The 20,723-nt window shown below is 41.7% G+C and overlaps 1 protein-coding gene across 1 annotated transcript in view; it reads left to right on the plus strand.

Annotated features, from left to right (window-relative positions):
* LOC308410932 (carnitine O-palmitoyltransferase 1, liver isoform-like) overlaps positions 1 to 20,723 on the plus strand; it is a 61,078-nt gene that overhangs the window by 22,741 nt on the left and 17,614 nt on the right. Inside the window, exons 7-13 of the mRNA XM_080904599.1 lie at positions 787 to 864; positions 1,174 to 1,281; positions 3,350 to 3,437; positions 3,834 to 4,029; positions 7,936 to 8,124; positions 10,206 to 10,311; positions 13,059 to 13,175. Of these exons, the coding sequence (XP_080760725.1) occupies positions 787 to 864; positions 1,174 to 1,281; positions 3,350 to 3,437; positions 3,834 to 4,029; positions 7,936 to 8,124; positions 10,206 to 10,311; positions 13,059 to 13,175 (882 nt within the window). The remainder of the gene's footprint in view (positions 1 to 786; positions 865 to 1,173; positions 1,282 to 3,349; positions 3,438 to 3,833; positions 4,030 to 7,935; positions 8,125 to 10,205; positions 10,312 to 13,058; positions 13,176 to 20,723) is intronic.

A 20,723-nucleotide genomic window follows, 5' to 3' on the forward strand; every position in this document is an offset into this window, starting at 1 on the left:
AGTATTATAGACGGAAACCAAAGGAATACGCAGGTGGCAACATTTCATCAACATTGTTGTGTTTGTTGGGAAGAAGGCTTATAAACATACAGTACTGCACTTAGTCACACTGCTGGTGATCTAAGATTTATGTAAATTTGACAAGCTGAATGCATTCTTTACTGTACAGGAAACATGGCACGAGATTGGCTGTAGATCATTGTCAAACAATCAGGACGCAGAACACAATGTGCTGTATTTATAAAATAAAAAAAAATCTGCGAAAGGTGAACCGCGATATAGCGAGGGAGAACTGTAACGCATACGTTCAGTATTTGCATTTTTATTAATGAAAGTACTTCAAACGCTTGGGCACAGTAAACTTTTACTTGAGTAAACGTTCTTTTGCCAGCTCTGTAATCTGTGAGTGACAACTGACAGAAGTGACGCAGTACTTATTTAAAAAGCAAATTGTTGTTGTTGTCCTCCTTGTAAATCGTCACGACCTCTGTTATCACTACAATACGTCCTCACGTCCTGGTGTTTGAACTTTTTAAACTTGAGGAGCTGCGTCTTGTTCGGGTGCTGAGTTTGACTGTTACAGGTTTGAGTCACTGCTCTGTGGTGCACGGTCAGTGTGCCCTTACTGACACAGCTGATGCATAATGTAATTTATCCCTTTTTATTTGCAAGTTTTCTTATAAAGCTTGCAACTGTAAAGCAATACATTTTGCAATTTTTAATCCTCATGCTTTGTGCTCCTGGTTTGAAAAGAACAAAGACTTTAGATTCCTGTTTTGGCTCTAGGTGAGTGACTGGTGGGAGGAATACGTCTATTTAAGGAGCCGAGGTCCCATAATGGTCAACAGTAACTACTATGGAATGGTAACCACTGCTTCTTTATACAATTACATGTTTACATTCTGAGCTAAGGTTAGGAGTTATATTAAAGTCAGAATGTTTTATTTTCTTTACCCGTGATCCTGATTAAATCTACACCTCATATCCTGTTGTCATTTTTAAACCTGAGCTTCCTGTCAGTCCAGCTCAACCTTTTAGCCTTATCTTGTTGGCTGTGTTTTTAGAGAGACGAGGGAATCATCCAACATTTCATTCTCCTTCCTCTGGTTCTAAATCAAAAATCTTCTGATAGTTGTCTTTTATTTAAATCTATCCCTTGTGTGGTCCTTCCAGGATTTTCTGTACGTGACACCAACCTCAGTGCAGGCGGCCAGGGCAGGGAACACGATCACTGCCCTGCTGCTCTACCGCCGCAAGGTGAACCGGGAGGAACTGAAGCCGGTGAGGCTGCACACATTTCTGCAGATTGGAAAAATAATGCGATGGAGTGGGTTTGCGTCTGTTGCGCTGTTTGTTTTTAAAATTAATAAAAATAAAATTTCTGATGATACCTGTCACTGTCAGAAGTTTGCATCAGTAATCTTAAAAAGGTCAGTGTCTCTCAGGCTGAAATGATGAGCTCCTGTTTTATTATGTTGACCAGAATGTATTCAAAGTTCAGATTCAGTTTTAATACAGAGGGATTCAATGGAAATATTGCATTAATATTGTGGCATTGCTTTTAAACACATGGTCTCAGATGTAATTGGACTGATCAGAATAAAAGACAAATTTTTTTTCTCAAAGATATTTTTATTAAATTGAAGTAACAAAGAAAAACAGATGCACACAGAATTGTTAAACAACAAACAAGTAGGTTTCACAATGACTGTTTGAACTGAATCAGAATCAGAAATACTTTAATCCCGAAGGAAATTATGGGTTACAGCAGGCAGCATGCTAAATGGCACATGCAAAGAAACCCTATGACCAAACATACTTTACACAAACATTACATTAGGGAGACATGTCAGAGAGAGAGACTGGTGGGAAAAAAACAACGAAAATACACAACATGAGGTGAGAGGAGGGGGAAAAACCTCCACTCAGACTGAGCTCCTAATGGGAGAACAGTTTGAGAACAGAAAAAAACACCCCAGCACAAAAAGCACATGACTGTCAGTACACCACAGACACACAAGATAAGCAACAGGGGTGAGTAAAGGGTGAGGGAGAGCCGGTGTAGACAGCACATGCTTGTGTGTATCCTGAGTTTAGCTGAGAGAGTGTCCTTGGCCCAGCCAGGCTAAGTAAACAGTCTTCCAGCCGACCCAGGTGGCTTTGCGTGGGATAGGAAGGAACAGAAATAACAGAATACAGAATAATGACACACTCACATATCTTGTAATTGCGTTAAGCAGTTTACCCCCCTACCCATACCACATAGTAGCCCTATCCCTCAGGACAAGTACAAAAACAAGAAACAGAAACAAAAAACGCCATTGCAAGTACAACAGGACAAAGCAGAACAAAATAAAACAAACACACAAGAAACATAAAGGCCCCTTCACAGCAGAAACAGCTGCTAACTGCTAACTAAAAGCCAAGGATCCAGAATTTGTTGCGCTGGCTGCTGAGCTCTGTGGGGTTTTGCGGCACCTCTACGTGTACTAGATGCGCCTGCTCCCTGTCGTTTCTATCTCTGTTGAAAAGGCTCTGGAGTAGCCCATACTGGGGGTCTCTGTATAAGCAGGTTAACCTGTGACACAAAAAATAACCGAACTCGGACACACACAGACTGTTTTCCTTCGTGGTGATGAAGGAAATTGCTGGGCTGGCATGTAAAAAGGCATTTATTCTTTTAGGACCTACAGCTCAGTAAAGCACCCCTCCAACTGTTCTCTGATTGAATTGTTAATAAAATTAAATTGAATTTCACCAATTTGGTCAGTTTTCAGGATACAAGCTCAACCTATATAAAAGTGAGTTGTTTCCTGTGGATGGAAGGGCACCAGTGTATGACTATACTAACCTCCACTTTAAAATAGCAGGAGATCAGTTTACATGTAAAAATATAACGATATGCTCTGGCAGACTTGGTTCTATGGTGGGTCTTAAAGGGTTAAAGTTATCCATTAAGGTGCTTTCCTGCGGGAAGGTGTAATGTTGAGAGTAAAAAGTCCTAAACTTATCATTAATTTTGGAAGGTAGTCCACAGCCCATTGTGTAATATGGGCGCACATGCCTTTGATAGTCAGTTTATTCTGGCAGTGACTCTTGTTTCGTGAGGTACTGCAGAACCTTTGATGTGCTCCAAAATCGTCTGTCTACTACCCACCTTGCTTTTTTACAGCTCCCCTTTAAAGCGAGAGCAACGGAAGGGTGCAGCCATCTGTGTAGGCTGTATTTAGTGGTCAGTGGCTGCTGATTTCCATTGATTCAAATAACAATGGGTTGTGTTATCTAAGGGTCTAATGTCCATCTAAAACAAATGGAAAATAGCCAGTGTGTTTGTGTCTTTGTGCTGTAGAGCCGCGTTCCGGGTACCGTCATCCCCCTGTGTGCTGCTCAGTGTGAGAGGATGTTCAACACAACGCGCACACCAGGAGTCGAGACTGGTAACAAACACACACATACTCAGAGTAGATGCAGCACATAAACATGCACTTTGATTGTTGCAGCTGTATTTCTCTCGCTCAAGTGTCTTTAATAAGGGAAGCTGTTTCTCTGCTAAATTCTATTGATTGCTGTTCTTCTATTATATGCCCATTTTATTTCTATTACCTGAAGCCGGATATTCAGGATATGAGGATATTGAAGTAGCATTATTGAAGTATGGTATTGAAGTTCATTATCAGGTACTAAATTATCATCGGAGGCTGATGCGCTCTTACACTCAGACATGCCCGGGCTTGTCTTTTTACACACTTTAGGCAATGTAAACACATCTCATGGTTATATCTTATTGTTGTTGCAGACTGTATAATATGCCACGGCCCTACTCTTTTTCACAGATGTGCTCCAGCACTGGCTAGACAGCGAGTTTGTAGCAGTGTACCACAGGGGGCGCTATTTTCGCCTGTGGGTGTACCGGGCAGGCCGCCTGCTGTCCCCCAGGGAGATTGAAGACCAGATCCAGAGAATCCTGGATGACGCTTCACACCCGCTTCCTGGAGAGGAGAAGCTGGGAGCTCTCACTGCTGGAGACAGGTGCGTACAAAGTGGCAGCCCCCTATCATCCTGATATGCTTACTACTGGCTCCAAAAATTTGACATGGCAGCAGCAAGCGTGCTGCTGTTTGAATTTTCTAAATGTCGGGGAAAAGCGGGTGACGTCACACACCTTTTTATCCCTTTTTATATACAGGCTATAGTAGGCAATTTTGATACATTTTCTAACTTGACTAACTGAAATATTTGGGAGAAATATGAACAGGTTCTAGTCTGTATTTAAGGTTTATTGATAAGAGGTTCTTTAAAACTGAATAAACCTTTTAAGGTTAAAATAAACTATTTTCTTTCATTAAAATAAAATAATTACATTTTTTTTATTTCTTTACTGAAACACAGCCAGTTTGTATAAAGCTGTTTGAACCTGCTGTCTTTATATTTAGCAGGTTGCTCAGAGGCAGCTACAGCGCGACCACTGGATGGCACCATAATATACTAATCAGAGCTCTTTACTGATACATATGATTAGTTATACCAGAGGTTCCCAAACTTTTTTGCTGGGCCCCCCTTGTTTTACAAGAAAAATGTTCGCGCCCCCCCCCCCCCCCCCCCTTCTCGCACGTGCGCACGCACACGCACTAACACATCCTCCAACCACACACGCCCATATTTTGTTCCATTTCGGTTTATTTAACACCTCAAACATTTAGTAAACAATTAAGCAAATACAAGTAATCTGCAATAAATTACAGGTAGTAATAAAAGAAACTCTTTTACGCTGCGTCCGCACCTACACGGGGATTTTTGAAAACGCAGCTGTTTCGTCCACGTAAACGGCGTTTTGAATCACCGAAAACGGAGATTTTTTTAAACTCCTTTTTTGCGTTTCCGTGTGGACGAGGAATACAGAGTTGGTCATGCAACGTCAAAGGTATGTGCCTTTTCCACGTCACGCTGTGGCCACGTTATTGTTTACATGAGATGAATTGCAGAATGGCAGATAGAGACAAAATACTGTTAATCTGACTGTCTGCAGGTTTTACACGCTTACATACACACACACAGTTACTGTCCCTCCATTTACAAAGGCAGAGGCGTCACGATGTGATTATTTTACTGTAGTTTTTTTTTCATGTGTAATAATATTCAACATTGCTGTCAATACATTTTTCAAAAAAATGCCTCTCTGTGCAAAATGGGTTGAAAAACATAAACAACTGTAGGATCCTGTTTGTCCGTGATTTGAACCGCCCGACGCTGCTCCCGACACAGGAAAAACTAATCCTGCAGGGAGACCTACCTCAGCACCTGTGCAGGTGAAACCAAAGGGCAGATTTGCTTCACCATGTTTTCTAGTCTTTGGCTTAGAATGAAGTTGGTTTGGAAACATATTCAGCGATGCTTCATCTCCTGCTTTGCGTTTCTGTGGGCGCCCTGTGCTAGCTGTGTCCAAGCGTTTAGTTTTTTTTCCCATTTTCATTCCACGCGCCCCCCCCCCCTGCAATGGGGCGGGCCCCACACTTTGGGAAGGTCTGAGTTATACAATGGACTTAATGTGTAGACTCAGCTTTCATTTGAGAGTACCCAGTTTTAAGTTTCAGCTCCTTAACATGTGCCACCCTCTTTTTCTTTTTTTCTTTTTTTTTTTTAAAGGGACAAAAGTAACAGGACAATTGACTCGAAGGCTGTTTCATATGAAAGTTCATTATGTCATTATCGATTAAGCAGATAAAAGGCTTGGATTTCATTTAAAGTTAGATCTTCCAAATCCAAGCAACATTCTGTGAACTAACAACGTGCGGTCAAAAGAGCTCTCCATGCACGGGAAACATGCCATCCTTAAGCTGCTAAAACAGAATAAACTATGCAAGAATTTGCTATAATGTTAGAAGTGGCAAAATCTACGGTTTGGTACTTCCTGAGAGGGGAAAAAAAAGCACTGGTAAATTCAGCAACGCAAAAAGACCCGGACGCCCACGGAAGACAACAATGGTTGATCCAAGAGTCATTTCCATGGTTATGAGAAACCGCTTCACAAAAGCCAACCAAGTGAACAACACTTTCCCGGAGGTACGCATATCGATATCCGAGTCTACCATAAAGAGAAGACTGCATGAAAGTAAAGCCTCAAGAATAGATTGGAAAACTCCAAAGCACACAGCATCATCTATAAAACTGTGTGATGTTTGGGCTTGCACGGCTGCCACTGGCATTCATGAATTTTGAGGTGTTCGGAGACTCTCTGCTCAAATCCAGTTAAAAGCAGTCAAATTGATTAGATGGTGTTTCATCATACAGATGGACAGTGAGCCAAAGCATACAGCCAAAGCAAGCCAGGAGTTTATTAAAGCAAAGAAGTGGGATATTCAGCCACCTGCTCGTTTTCCTGGCTGTGGGCATCTTTAGTTGAGTGTGAAGGTTTCTAACTCTGCTCTCTTAATTCCTCAAAACCTAGGGGAAAAGTTTGGGTTGGCTTCACTGAAATGATTGAAAGCAAAACAGTGGAAATTAATCATGTGAACAGTAAGTGTAAATAAATTTTGGCTAGAAGAACCGATGAAGAAAAGAAATGTAGGGATCAGCTCTTCAAGTTTATGCATGTTTGTATTTGTAATGTCTGTTGTACACACATGTCTAGATTGTTTTCCTAAGATGTAGAAGCATAACAAAAACAAAACCAAGAAGGAGAGAGTGCAAAAGCTAACGTGTATCAGCAAATGGATTGTTAGGATCCTACGAGACATGGTGTTGTGATAGGATGCTGAATTTTGGCAAACCCAACTCATGATTGTGAAGGAAATGAGGACATGTGCCTTTGTTCAGTCATAGCCTACGTGTGTTTGTGCTGGCAATCATGAGAAATAAGTGTGCTGGTGAACTGTTTGCCTTTGACATGTGGAAAAAAACCCACACGAAACACCCACATGTCAGTGTGTTGTTTCTTAATGCCCTCACTGATAGAAATCTATGCATACTGATTTTCTTTGATAAGCTCACATGATTTAACTTTCAATTGCGCTTTTCTCCAAAGGCCATTAAGACTTGGCATATATGCACGTCTCCCTCTCTTCAGGATTCCCTGTTGTGATTAAAGCTATATATTGTTGTGTATGTTAAATCTGTTTTAGACTGGGTGTCTTTAGCAGGCGCTCCCATCCTGTTACTAGTCTCGTGCTGGTTTGTTTTCTGGTATGATCAGTATTGTGCAGAATTTACAAAAAGATGGAAATGACATCAGAACTACAGTCTGGATATTGTGCTGCCTGCACATTATGCATGGCTTAAAGCAAACAAAGTGTGAAAAGTGCCACCGACGTGCTTAGCAGGAACAGTCCAATGAGCCTTTGCATTAATGGCCCGTCCGTCAAGCTGTGCTTATTACTAAAGTAGTGAGCCGACCAGCAAATCGGACACAGTACGAGATCTTAGAAAACATCACTGGGCTTTTGTCCAAGAACTGTCATCTGATTTTGACATTTGCATCACATGCTGATGTCTTTGACTGTGTGGAAACTTTGTTGGAAGCTTCAGTCTGCTTGATGGAAACAATAGTTTGATGTTTTGTGAGTTTTCAGATTGTCTTAAGTTATCTTAGAGTGGACTAAGTACTTGAGAAGGATGCAGTGTTTAGTGAAGTACGTTTTCTCATGATTGTTATGGAGCGTCTGTAGTTTCCGCTGAGTTGAGCCTTCTGTGAACTTTCTCCACTTCCGAGGCTCTTTTAGTACTTTGTTTTAGGACAGTTGTGCAAAAAGACTTGCTGACTGTGAGTACAGACCCGTGAGCAAAGCAATGATTTATAATGGTAAATGGCCTGCATTTGTATAGCGCTTTTCTAGTCCCTAAGGACCCCAAAGCGCTTCACACTACATTCAGTCATTCACCCATTCACACACACATTCACACACTAATATATAATAATATATATATGTCATCTCCTCCCAGAATCCCTTGGGCTCAGATGAGGAAGCAGTACTTCAGCTCTGGGGTCAACAAGAGATCGCTGGATATCATTGAGAGGGCGGCCTTCTTTGTAACCTTGGACGACGAGGAGCAAGGCATGAGGGGAGATGACCCAGAGGGGAACTTGGACCGCTACGCCAAGTCTCTGCTTCATGGGAAATGTTATGACAGGTGAGGAGGTCATTAAGGAACCTGTGTGGGGAGGGGTTTTATGGATCTGGTATATTTAAAACGGTGTTTGGTGCCTTCAAGAGCCTAACTGCAGTAAGCATTGTATAAAAATTGGAAAGTGAAGGTAGATTTGTAGCATTATTTGGTTCATCATGGAGACAAAAGATACTTCATCACATCACCGCTTCGAGTAGAATACATACCCAAGGGAATGCTCTGGGAATCCTGTGGCAACTGATCGCTTCATAGTCCGTCCATGTAAGAATGATGTAATGTGATGCTGATGTTTTCCACATAGGAAAAATGATCTTTATCTCCATGCATATAAGATTTTGGTTAATCGTGGTCCATCTTATTGTAAAGACCTGAAAGTACCATGTTACTCCAAACAAGTACTTCACTCAGTGCCTCCGAGGATATTTAAAAGTAGGATGAGGTAGCACCTTCAGCCTTTAGGCCCCTCTTCAGCTCCAAGTTTGGATTAGTGAGACGGACACTTTCTCTGCATTTAAGATTAGGTTTAAACTTTCCATTTTTATAAAGCATATAGTTAGGGCTGAGTCACATGACCCTTAACACCCCATGCCTTAGTTGCAGGGGGAGAGTGTTCCCACTGTTGCCAAGTGCTAGCTTAACAGTGCAAATGCAAATTCCTCGCTGACAGTTTAACCAAAAGGCATTTCCAGTGGAAACTGGCCGACACATCCTCAGCATAACCATGTATAATATCCACAAAACTTAAAAAGAGGTTATACACACACAATACGGTAACATTATGTTGAAGCACAGTACGTATCACTCCGCGAGGCTCCGCCTACGATAGCCGTAATGCTCCCACAATCCATCAAGCGGTGCTGCTTTGTAGCTTAGCAAACATTTGACAGATTTTCGAGCGCCGTGTACATGAAATCGTTTCGAGGTCAGTAAACACAACCAGAGTTCATACATAAGGCACACGGGATTATAAGGGGCTCTGTCGATTTTCAGAAAAATCAAAGGATTGATTTTAAGTGCGCCGTATTTTCCAAACAACACAGTAATAACGACGGCCCGCTAGCATGCGCTACCAAAAATAGTGCTTTGTTGTGTATCTGACGGACGAAAGCTGAACCAGTTCCACACCACTGAAGTTGCAGCATTTTTACAAACCAACTCTGGTTCATCCGTTTCATTTAATGATCCACTTTCGCTCTTCTCGTTCTGCGTCGCCGCCATGTACGTATGTAAACAAAGGCACTGCGTGTTTTACCCATAGTCTATCGCAATATTTCATTTTCCTATCGTTGCCTGACATTACACCGGTATTACCGTGAACGGTATGATATAACCCAGCCCTAGTAATCAGTTTCTAATGTTTAGCTTTTGTTGTCTTATGACAGATGCTGTCAGCTGCTATGTGTATCTAGTCATCTTTCTTGCAAAACAGTGTAACGTGATTTCAGCTGCTCAGTGAGTCACACCTGGCAAAAAACTTGTGATGCTAACAGTAATAATTACATCTCTGGAGAATAAATGTGCATTACTAGGAGTTCAGGACTGAGGTCACAGAATCATTCCTCCGCAGCAACATGTCTGTGATTACTCCACTTCTCACAGGCCTCAGGCTGCCAAGGATTCTCCTTTGGTTTGTGATGGTGACAAAAACCACTATCAGACATGTAAAAATAAAGGATTGTGATGAATCCTTTATTTAATCCTTTACTTTCTTCATTGAAATTCAGCTACAGACACCAAACAGACACCTGAGGCTGATTTGGACTCCACACAGGAAACCTTGACAGAAAGGATTGACAGATTTAAAGCTTTCTGTGTGGGGGATGGTGCGTGGAGCAGTTTGTCTCACAGGGTAGTTGTCTAAACTAAATGCGTTTTAAGAATACAAGGAAAAATAAGATGCATATCTGCATGGCATCGGTATCATTGTTGTGACACTGGTTATAGACCTGCCCTGTTCCAATCTGTTTTGTCTGGTCTAAAGCCAGGATTCTTATTTCTGCATCTGCGACTCGACTCGGGTGTCCTTTACACAAGCTGTGGCAACACGCATCTCCTTTTATGCTTTATCTTCTCTCCTCTCCCAGGTGGTTTGATAAATCCTTCTCCGTTGTGATCTACAAGAATGGGAAGAGCGGGCTGAATGCAGAGCACTCCTGGGCTGATGCACCAACTGTAGCGCACCTTTGGGAGGTGATCCTTGGTCTTATTTCTGAATTTGTGCTGACATGCATTTATCACACAGGGATAGCACAGCTGCAAGTTGAAAGTTCCAGATGGAGCCAGTTCCAGGAACTGGCTGTGTTAAAAGAATCTGATTGTGTTACAGTATTATCTTAGAAAGCACAGCAAAGAGGAAGTGACACTTACGGGGACACAATCAGACTTGAACTAATGGCCTTCAACACCCACCATTTTTACCACAGTGAGATAAAAGCAAGACTAAAACATGCTATCTGATAATATTAGCAGCATTTATTAATTTGACTTGATATAAGAAGCAAAACTACTAAGACTGCAGAAATCTGTGTTTCAGTTACATGATGATGTTTAAGAATGAACATTTCTAACCCTGGGTTAAGAAGAGAGGAGAGCAGAGATTATCTTTAGGCAGCAGTATGGTTTCACGCTGAGAAAGAGCACCTTAAACTGCACGTTTGATGGTGGATGGTGGAGAATGTCAGAAGGAGCTGCACTGAGAAAGCGTATGATGGGGTACCAAAAGAGGAATTTTCATTGGACAGATTTAGAAATGAGTACGTCAGAGGAACCGCTTGGGTCGAGCATTTTGGAGGAAAGGCTGAGATGCTTTGGACATGTGCAGGGGAGAGATGGTGGATATATCAGATATAAGCAATGTTCCCTCTAAGCTACTCTCTGATTGCGCACTGCTGGCACAGTCTCTGCGCACAGAAAATCTGCGTTGCGCACAAAAAAAAATCTAACCTGAACTGAAATTAAAGTTAAAACTTTAACAATCCTGTTTTGCAGTGTTAGTCAGTGACTGGCTGCTCCTGTATGGGATCAGAACGATGCCACCTTATCCCATAGTCCAGCCAATAATGCGATTCACATTCGTATATACGCAGCCAATCAACGTGGTTGACAGGATATGACAGCGTCCTTATGTGCCGACACCGGTGTTTTAGCAAAGCGGCTGATGTGGAGTGAAGCCACGTTAATGACAACGTGTACAACCATTGGAGTTGTGAGCAGGACCGACGGAACAACTGACGGAGAAAGTGTGGACTTTATATTTTTAAATTGTGTTGATCGGCCACGTAAAACCAGAGTTATGATAAAATATCTGCAATGTTTGGTTTTCTTCCTGAATACTGTCGTTGTTTATATTTACTGCGGGAAGAAACGGTAAAAACGGCGTTTTATAAGGAAAACGCTCGAAAAAAACCCAGCCTTTCCTATTGGTGGAAAAATGTACCATGTCGACCAATCAAAAAATGATATAGCAACATGTTGTTTAGGGAGGGGGAAGTTTTAGGAGTGACGGCAGTGTTTTGAGATGTGAGAGATTTGTGACTTTTAGTACAAATCTTGTGTAGTTAGTGTGTAGTGAGTGTGTAGTGTAGTCAATAGTGTTGTTGTGTGTCAGAACAATGAGGCGACTGCTGAGTGTTACAGGTGTTACAGCAGTGATACATCTGCTGCTGTCAGGCCTGCAGGTATCAGGCTGATGTTCTCCTTCATCTCATAGTGGACAGGAATCAAATCTGGATCAAATCTGGCATCAGATTTGATGCAGAACAGCTGATTGTTCTGTAAATAGTTTGAAATGTTTGTTTAAAAAAACGCCTTGGCTGCATTTTTAGGTAATGTTTTCAAAATTGGAGTTCAAGTAATTTTTACTTCCAATAGTGTTAACATGCTACACAGGTCATGAAGAAGATTTATTTTCATTTTCATTGTAAGTGGGCTAAAGCAGTTAATTAAAAGTCGGCTAACATAAATGTAAATGCTGTAATTTGATTATTTTAATAAACATGTAACTTGGATGCTGGCGTGACCACAGTGCACACGTCTGCTGTCGCTCACAGTGGTCCAAGGGACGCTCAGGGAGTTTGTGTGTTCGCTCACACACATGAAAAATTAGAGGGAACATTGAATATAGGATGTTAAATATGGAGCTGCCAGTCAGGAGGAGAAGAGGAGGACCTCAGAGGAGCTTCATGGATGTAGTGAAAGGAGGACGTGCAGGCGGTTGGTGTGCTGGAATAGAGAGGGTTAGCTGCAGCCAATGATCCGGGCAGCTGAAAAGAATAGAGTGCATTCATGTGTATATCACATACACATGAATGCATCATGTTTGTCTGAGCTCATTTTAAATATTCTACTTTAAGTAGCTTCTTCTTTTGGCCAGTGATAAAGAAATATTCGATCCTTGAGTTCATTTGTTAAGCTTTGATGTTGCCAGCTAGCCTGAATTATGCACAAGGGTCTTACCATTGTTATCTGGTTTAGTCTGAAAATCCAAAAACGCTAGACTTTCTGTAGTTTCCTGTCTATAAAAGGTTTCCAAATGTTGCGCTGTTGATTCTGGCTTAATAAGTCCAGCTTGTCACAGATTTTGTGGTTTGTTTGATGCAGTGTTGCAAACCTAACTCTGCTCTTTAGAGAGAACAGACTTCGTCCCGGCAACTTTTCCAAAAATTAGTTCCGTCTTTTTGTAATTGGGCTGTCATGAAATGTAACATTTAATGTTAACAATTGTAGATAATCAGTTAATCAAGTGCATTAGCAGCAACTTAAAAAATGCTTATGCTGAGTTTTCAAGCACTCATCAGCTCTCTTGTATTTTTGTGTCGTCCATTAAAAAAAACCTTTTTTCCCCTTTTATAATGGGGTACATTTTTGCAAGTATGGCTGTGCTAACTCTCATACTAAGTCTCAATAATCTTTTCCTTCACTATTATTTTTTCCTCCAGTACACGCTGGCCACAGATGCCTTCCAGCTAGGCTACACCGAGGACGGCCACTGTAAAGGTGATGTGGAGCCTTCTCTACCCCAACCTCAGAGACTTGTCTGGAACATCCCGGCAGAGGTAGGAATGCTGGGCAAGATGTGTGTGTCTGATTAGTGTGAAACTGCCCTCACTTGTCTCAAGATAGGGCAAAGTAACTCGCTGGAATCTCGTGTGTATATACGATGTATGCATGTAGTCTTGACACCATGTTAGACCATCTTGCCCTTACAGACTCTAGTCTGATGTACATCAGATGTGATTTAAGTCTCACTGTTTAGTCTGTGAAGGTTCTCCGTCATGCAGGTGATCATAGTCTAAGGAGCTTGGAAAAAAAGGCATCTGAACTTCTTGAAGTTACTTGAAGACGTTTCACCTCTTATCTGAGAAGCTTTCAGTTTTAGGGTCAAATGGTGGAGTGTCTCCCCAAGAGGGTCATAAACCCCCCGTTGATCCTCTACCTTATCGCACAAGTCAAGGTGTGAAAAGAGGTGTAGGTCACAGTCAGCCAGGGTTTCGGGTGAGCTCACTGTGAAACCTAGCCGCACCCCATCATATGATTTCCTGAAGTCAAAAGGCCCAGGGTGTGAGTGGGCATAAAGGCGTCTGGGAAATGATCTCGAAACTGGATTATAGAGACACAGTTGGTGTCGTAAGCCAGCGCCTCTGTTCAAAGATGGTCGTTCACAGTGGACATAGATGGCTTCTATGAAATTGAATGTCTTTCCATTTGGAACAGTCCTGGGTTGGCTTTGGCATTTCTTGATCATGTTCCGTTCTTCTCTGCAGCGTTTTTGTGTTGAAGAATATTATCCTGAAATCTGTAAGGGATTTTTTTTGCATTTTTTTTCACTTGCAGTCAGATTACCAGGTGGTGGTTAACCAGTCTCTAGGCCTGCGTGACTGAGCCCTTGGCTGACAGCGAGAGCACTGTCAGAGTATAAGACCAGCTCAGCAGTTTGAGGGGTGAATTTTAATTCTATCCCACAACATTAACCGATGGTGCAATTAATGACCCCATCTTCCTCATCAGGACTTGAGTGAAACTATTCTAAACTATAACTTTCACTGTCACTGAAGCGAGTTATAATTGAACTGGGAGATTTCCTACTGCTTTCCAGTCAGGTCATCAGGGAGAGCAGGCAAACTTCACACAGGAACAGTTTGAGGTTTCAACCACAAACCTAACTACTCTATTCTACTGATATGCTAATAATTGTGTTAGCATGGGTTCGTTTCCAGTTCAACTGTCACTTTGCATTTTGAGAAAGAGTTCCGGTCTCACTCCCAAACCGTCTAAGCTGTGAGGTTACGTCCACAGCAGAAGCTTTTTAGCTCAAAATGATACTTGTCATGGTGCTAAATGCTGTCAACAGGGTGGGAGGAAGGCAGGTGCAATTCAGCAGTGAGGGCTCAAGGGTCGCGAAGTATCGAACAACTCTGCTGCCCTCTTTCCTTGAGCTGTTTTCACTCTGGTTTTCTTTTTTGTTTTTATGAACTTTGTTCAAGTTTCTCCATGCTAGCATTAAAACAGTGTTTCTGTACTGCTCCCTCTGCCTTTGCAAGTGTTTGAATAAAGTAAAAGATATTGTGGGCCGTGGCAACACTCACAGCTATGACAATGTCAATTGTTGTCAGCGGACGCGGAAACAATTGAAGGATTTCAGACGCCATTAAGCCTTCTTCTGTAAGACCTGTGGCTCCACTTTGGGACTGCAGCAGTGACTACGTTCATGAGCAACACATAAATCTTCTGTTGGAGAAAAGCTGACCTATATTTTATTCCACAATGTCTCCCCCACCCACTGACATCCTGACAGAGCAAGCCCAGCGCATTATTCAATAGCAGGAGGTGCATGAAACTGCATCCTATTATTTATTTTTAGTGTACAAAGTGCTGCCACGGATGGAAATTAGGACGCACAAAATAATTAGTCCTCAAAACTACTGCAGGTTAAAAGGAACTGAAAACATCGCAGTAAAATGAAAGCATGATGTAACAGGTCTTATCCTTTCCCAGCAACCAATTTGATGTTTAAACAGTAGTAATTCCATTTTATACTCATTGAGATAATAGTTACTGTGTTATCTGCATGTCTTAAAAATCACACACAGACATGGATAAGAACCTCTTCCTGAAGACTTCTGTAAACTCTAAGTAGGTCTTGCTTAACCTGACTTTCAACTAAGTCAGATTGTCTTCTTATAGAAAAATCTACAGTATAAGGAGCGACTGTTCTACTGCGCTGTAGTGCATCGTCCACCTGGCCTAAACGGTATGTTTTTAAAGGAGTTCAGTGACTTTTTATCCTCGACTTCGAAGCTGTCCAGACTGGTTATAGTCGGGGATTTTAATATACGCGTTGATTAGGGGTGCAACGATACACAAAATTCACGGTTCGGTTCGGTTCGATACTTTGGTGTCACGGTTCGATATTTTTTCGATACAAAAAAATGTTCATGCCTTTTTAATTTGTCATTTATTAAAATTATAAATATATATTTTAACTCAAAAGTACAGTTTTTAAATTTAACCCTAACCCTTGTGCGTGTTTTTTATTTTGAAAGCAAATGCGCACCTGCGGACCACTTATGTGCAGCCCTGGTTATTTAGCTCGTCATATTGCAGCCACAGAAATTATTTTGTCCATGAAACCATAAAGCTGCACTTTCTTTTTGCCTTATAGTCTGATTTGTCATAATTTCTCCGTTTTGTGGTAAGCTTTTCTTTGGCTGTCACTTCTTCACCCTGACCTGTCTTATTTGGCTCAGCAGAACTGAAATGCTTTTACACACGGACTCACATAAGCTCAGCGATTCTCTGCGCGATCAACCTCTCACATGTTTAAGCTGCGGGAGATTTCACTTGTCATGTTTGCATAGTAAGCTAACGATTAATAAGACGATGTCAGAGGAATTGGTGCACAAATTATCATCACTCACAGATCAGTGCTGTCGCTCTCTATACACAGTTCGCACGATTGCAAAGTGAAAGCAAAAAACGAGCGCAAATTCAAACGCGATTTCAATATGTCACATATTGACAGTGGCTCACCGATGCCAATGACATAATTACCCAGCTACATTTCCGAAAGAATGCAAAAGCATTGACATATATTTTTCCTTCCTACAATAGCCCGACGGGCAGGGAAGAGATAGATTTTGGTAGCCCGACTGGAAAAATCGCTAGCTCCGGGACGTCGGGCTAGCGATATTGCGAGCCCTGTATCTGATTGAGGAATCACTCATCTTTGGAAAAGAGAGTTTATTACAGAGAAATGGCTCTTTCCAAAATAAAAGCTATACTATCCGCTTCTTCTGGGCTATATTCTCAGCAGCATAAGGAGAATCATGTGCTAACAGCTGTCTAAATGACTCGGCTAAAGTTAGTAGCATGCTTGTTGTTTTGGTCTTTGCACTAGGATGATGTCGGTGTAAATGTGCAGTCATATTCGTTGTGTTCCCACTAGTGCTTTCAGGTTAATCTCGTTGAAATGACCTTAACGCCACAACACGGCAAATCTCCGTTAACGAGCTACCGCCGATCGCCCCGTGCATGGGGCTAGACGGCCAACACGTTAACGAGCTAACTGCGCTAACACACTAGTTCCCACCCATGTAATTGAGCATTGCATGGCACATCCAACATACTGTTTTACTTTAGTCCATGACTCGCTTACCTTCAGGGTCATACGTCACATGAAAACCAAAATAATTCCAAACGCCAGATCTGAATGAGAGTGGGGGAGGTGCCCTGCGCTCTTCCTTCTGACGATGCTGTCTGTGTTGAGCGCTCAGTGGATCTGCGTTCGACTACTCCGCCTAGGCTGCACTGTCGACCCTAGGCGGAGTAGTCGAACGCAGATTCACTGAGCGCTCAACACAGACAGCATCGTCAGAAGGAAAGTTGATAAAATAAATTAAAAATTTTGTATTGTTCGATACATATGCATACCGAACCGAAAGCACTGTATCGAACGGTTCAATATCGATACGAATATCGTTGCACCCCTAGCGTTGATGATGACTCCGACCTCTTTGCCAGAGGTTTCCTCAGCGTCATGGATTCTTTTCATTTTACTCAGCATGTGTCTGGTCCCACACACACCAAAGGACACACACTGGACCTTGTTTTTACTTTAGGTTTAAACATTGATTTTATTTGTACTGAGGACATTTTATTTCGGACCATCGTTGTTTTCTTTTTAACCTGTCTTTTCATCTGTCCTTCTCTCCTATTCGACGTGTGGTTAGCTCTCGCATCTTAAATTCCTCTACTGCTGTTAAATTTTCCGATGCCTTTAATTTAGTTTTATCTCCTTATAACGATGTTCATTTTTTAACAAATCTTTTTAATAATCATTGTCTTTGTATTTTAGACAATGTTTGTCCTGTCAAAGTTAGACTAGCTCCGGTTTCAAAGTCGTCTCCCTGGTTAAATGACAGCATTCACTTCTTAAAGCGTTGCTGCCGTAAGGTTGAGCGTTTATGGAGGAAAACGCGTTTGCATGTCCATCTCCTTCATTTAAAGGACCTTTTAGTCTCTTTTAACACTTCAGTTCGAGATGCGAGGGCGGCCTATTTCTCAGACTTAGTGTCTAAGAGCAGAGGTAACCCTAAGGTACTAATCAACACCGTTAGTGATATTGTTGCTCCTGCTCCACGTGCTGTCCCAGTTTCATCAAATGAAGATTGTGAAAAATTTCTTTCTTTCTTCGTTGAAAAAGTCAGTAACGTGAGGAACAGTATCTCTCCTTCTGTGTCTCTCTTGTCTGCTCCAACTCAAGCTAGGCCTGTAATGTTAGAAAGATTTTTACCTGCGTCCTTACCTGAGCTGGTCAAGTTAGTTAATTCAATGAAAGCATCCTCCTGCTCTCTTGATATTTTACCTGGATCTTTGTTTAAAAATGTCTTTCAGTCTGTTGGTCCCTGTGTGCTCACAATTATCAATACCTCACTGGTTTCTGGTCAGGTCCCTGTTTATTGTAAGAATGCTGTCATTCACCCACTGTTAAAAACCCTAAGCTTGATGCTTCTCTTCTTAGTAGCTAAAGACCGATTTCAAAATTACCGTTCATTGCTAATATTTTAGAAAAGGTTGTGGCTAAGCAGCTTATAGCTGTTCTAGATGAATACAGCATTCTGGATAAATTCCAATCTGGCTTTCGTAGAGCTCACTCTACTGAAACTACACTTCTTAGAGTCTCCAACGACATTTTGATGAGATGTGATGCAGGAGAATGCTCCGTTCTGTTGATGTTGGACCTGACCTCCGCCTTTGATACTGTGGACCATCATATTCTGCTAGATAGGCTGAGAGACTGGGTGGGTATATCGGGCTGCTTTGGACTGGTTTGAATCCTATTTGCATGAACGATCCTTTTCTGTGGCTACCTCTAAGTACACTTTTCTTGCCTATGGTGTGCCACAAGGTTCAGTTTTGGGGCCTTTATTGCTCTTACTGTATTTACTTCCTCTTCAACACTTATTGAGCACTTTTAAGGACATTTTGTATCACTGCTATGCAGGTGATATTCAGTTATATATCTCCTTTAAGCCCCATGATGTTTCCAAGCTACAGATTTTGCATAAGTGCATAGACTCCATTAGAGGTTGGATGGCTGGAAACTAGGGCTGCACGATTTTGCATAAAATGAGAATCACGATTTTTTTGGCTTAGAATTGAGATCACGATTCTCTCACGATTTTCTTTTCCAGTATAAATATTTATTGCACTTATTAACTGCACATCAACTTCGTAACAGTTGAGACTGAACATAAAAACAATAAATAAACATAAAAACAACAAATGTCTCACGTATTGTGGTTTCTGCAAAATGTTGTACTGCTTGAAATTCCGTCTCCACCGTTGCTCGACGCTGCGTGTATAGAGCAGGTAGTGCAACAATAGAAAAATAGTTGCGGGACGGCACTGTGTAGCGTTTGTCTAGGGTGTTGATCATTTTCCTAAATCCCTCGTTTTGCACAGTGTTGATGGGAGCCATATCTTTGGTCAGGTGATAAGTGATAGCCTCCGTAATGTCTTTGTGCCTGCGGGAGTTCGACGGGTATAGGGAAGCGCTGTATAAGGTTCCCGTTATTGATGTTTGGGTGGTTGACCGGGACGGATTTTCTCCTGTCACTTTCTTGGCCTTTACAGCTTCGTCATCTCTCACGTGCTCGCCGTTGTTTTTCCCTGCCAGCTGACTTCTGTATCACGAGGTATAAGGCTCCGCCCTTGTCATTTGTTGAGCAGGAAGAGTGAGCGCTTGTTTTCATGCAGCTTATGTCCCGGATCAAGATGCGGTACAATCGTCATCTTTTTTTTTTTTTTTTTTTTTTTTTTTTTTTTTTTAAATCGTTGTCATTTGGAAATGAGATCGCACATAAGTATGAGTCGAGGTTGCGATTTTCTAACGATTAATTGTGCAGCCCTACTGGAAACTTTCTTCAACAGGGCAGCTGTGGCTACAATGTAGCTGCCATCACCAGTGTGTGAATGGGTGAATGACTGAATGTAGTGTAAAGCGCTTTGGGGTCCTTAGGGACTAGAAAAGCGCTATACAAATGCAGACCATTTACTAGGGGTGCAACGATACACAAAATTCACGGTTCGGTTCGATATTTTTTCGATACAAAAAAATGTTCATGCCTTTTTAATTTGTCATTTATTAAAATTATAAATATATATTTTAACTCAAAAGTGCAGTTTTTAAATTTAACCCTAACCCTTGTGCGTGTTTTTTTATTTTGACAGCGAATGCGCACCTGCGGACCACTTATGTGCAGCCCTGGTTATTTAGCTCGTCATATTGCAGCCACAGAAATTCTTTTGTCCATGAAACCATAAAGCTGCACTTTCTTTTTGCCTTATAGTCTCATTTGTCATAATTTCTCCGTTTTGTGGTAAGCTTTTCTTTGGCTGTCGCTTCTTCACCCTGACCTGTCTTATTTGGCTCAGCAGAACTAAAATATATATCTGTCTGTGAAGGTTCTCAGTCATCCAGGTCATCGTAGTCAAATACAAATCCTGCTGCTTTTACACACACACTCACATAAGCTCAGCGATTCTCTGCGCGATCAACCTCTCACATGTTTAAGCTGCGGGAGATTTCACTTGTCATGTTTGCATAGTAAGCTAACGATTAATAAGACGATGTCAGAGGAATTGGTGCACAAATTATCATCACTCACAGATCAGTGCTGTCGCTCTCTATACACAGTTCGCACGATTGCAAAGTGAAAGCAAAAAAACAAGCGCAAATTCAAACGCGATTTCAATATGTCACATATTGACAGTGGCTCACCGATGCCAATGACATAATTACCCAGCTACATTTCTGAAAGAATGCAAAAGCATTGACATATATTTTTCCTTCCTACAATAGCCCGACGGGCAGGGCAGAGATAGATTTTGGTAGCCCGACTGAAAAAAATCGCTAGCTCCGGGACGTCGGGCTAGCGATATTGCGAGCCCTGTATCTGATTGAGGAATCACTCATCTTTGGAAAAGAGAGTTTATTACAGAGAAATGGCTCTTTCCAAAATAAAAGCTATACTATCCGCTTCTTCTGGGCTATATTCTCAGCAGCATAAGGAGAATCATGTGCTAACAGCTGTCTAAATGAC

This window comes from Rhamphochromis sp. 'chilingali' (genome assembly GCF_963969265.1).
Source record: "Rhamphochromis sp. 'chilingali' genome assembly, chromosome: 15".
NCBI lineage: Eukaryota > Metazoa > Chordata > Actinopteri > Cichliformes > Cichlidae > Rhamphochromis > Rhamphochromis sp. 'chilingali'.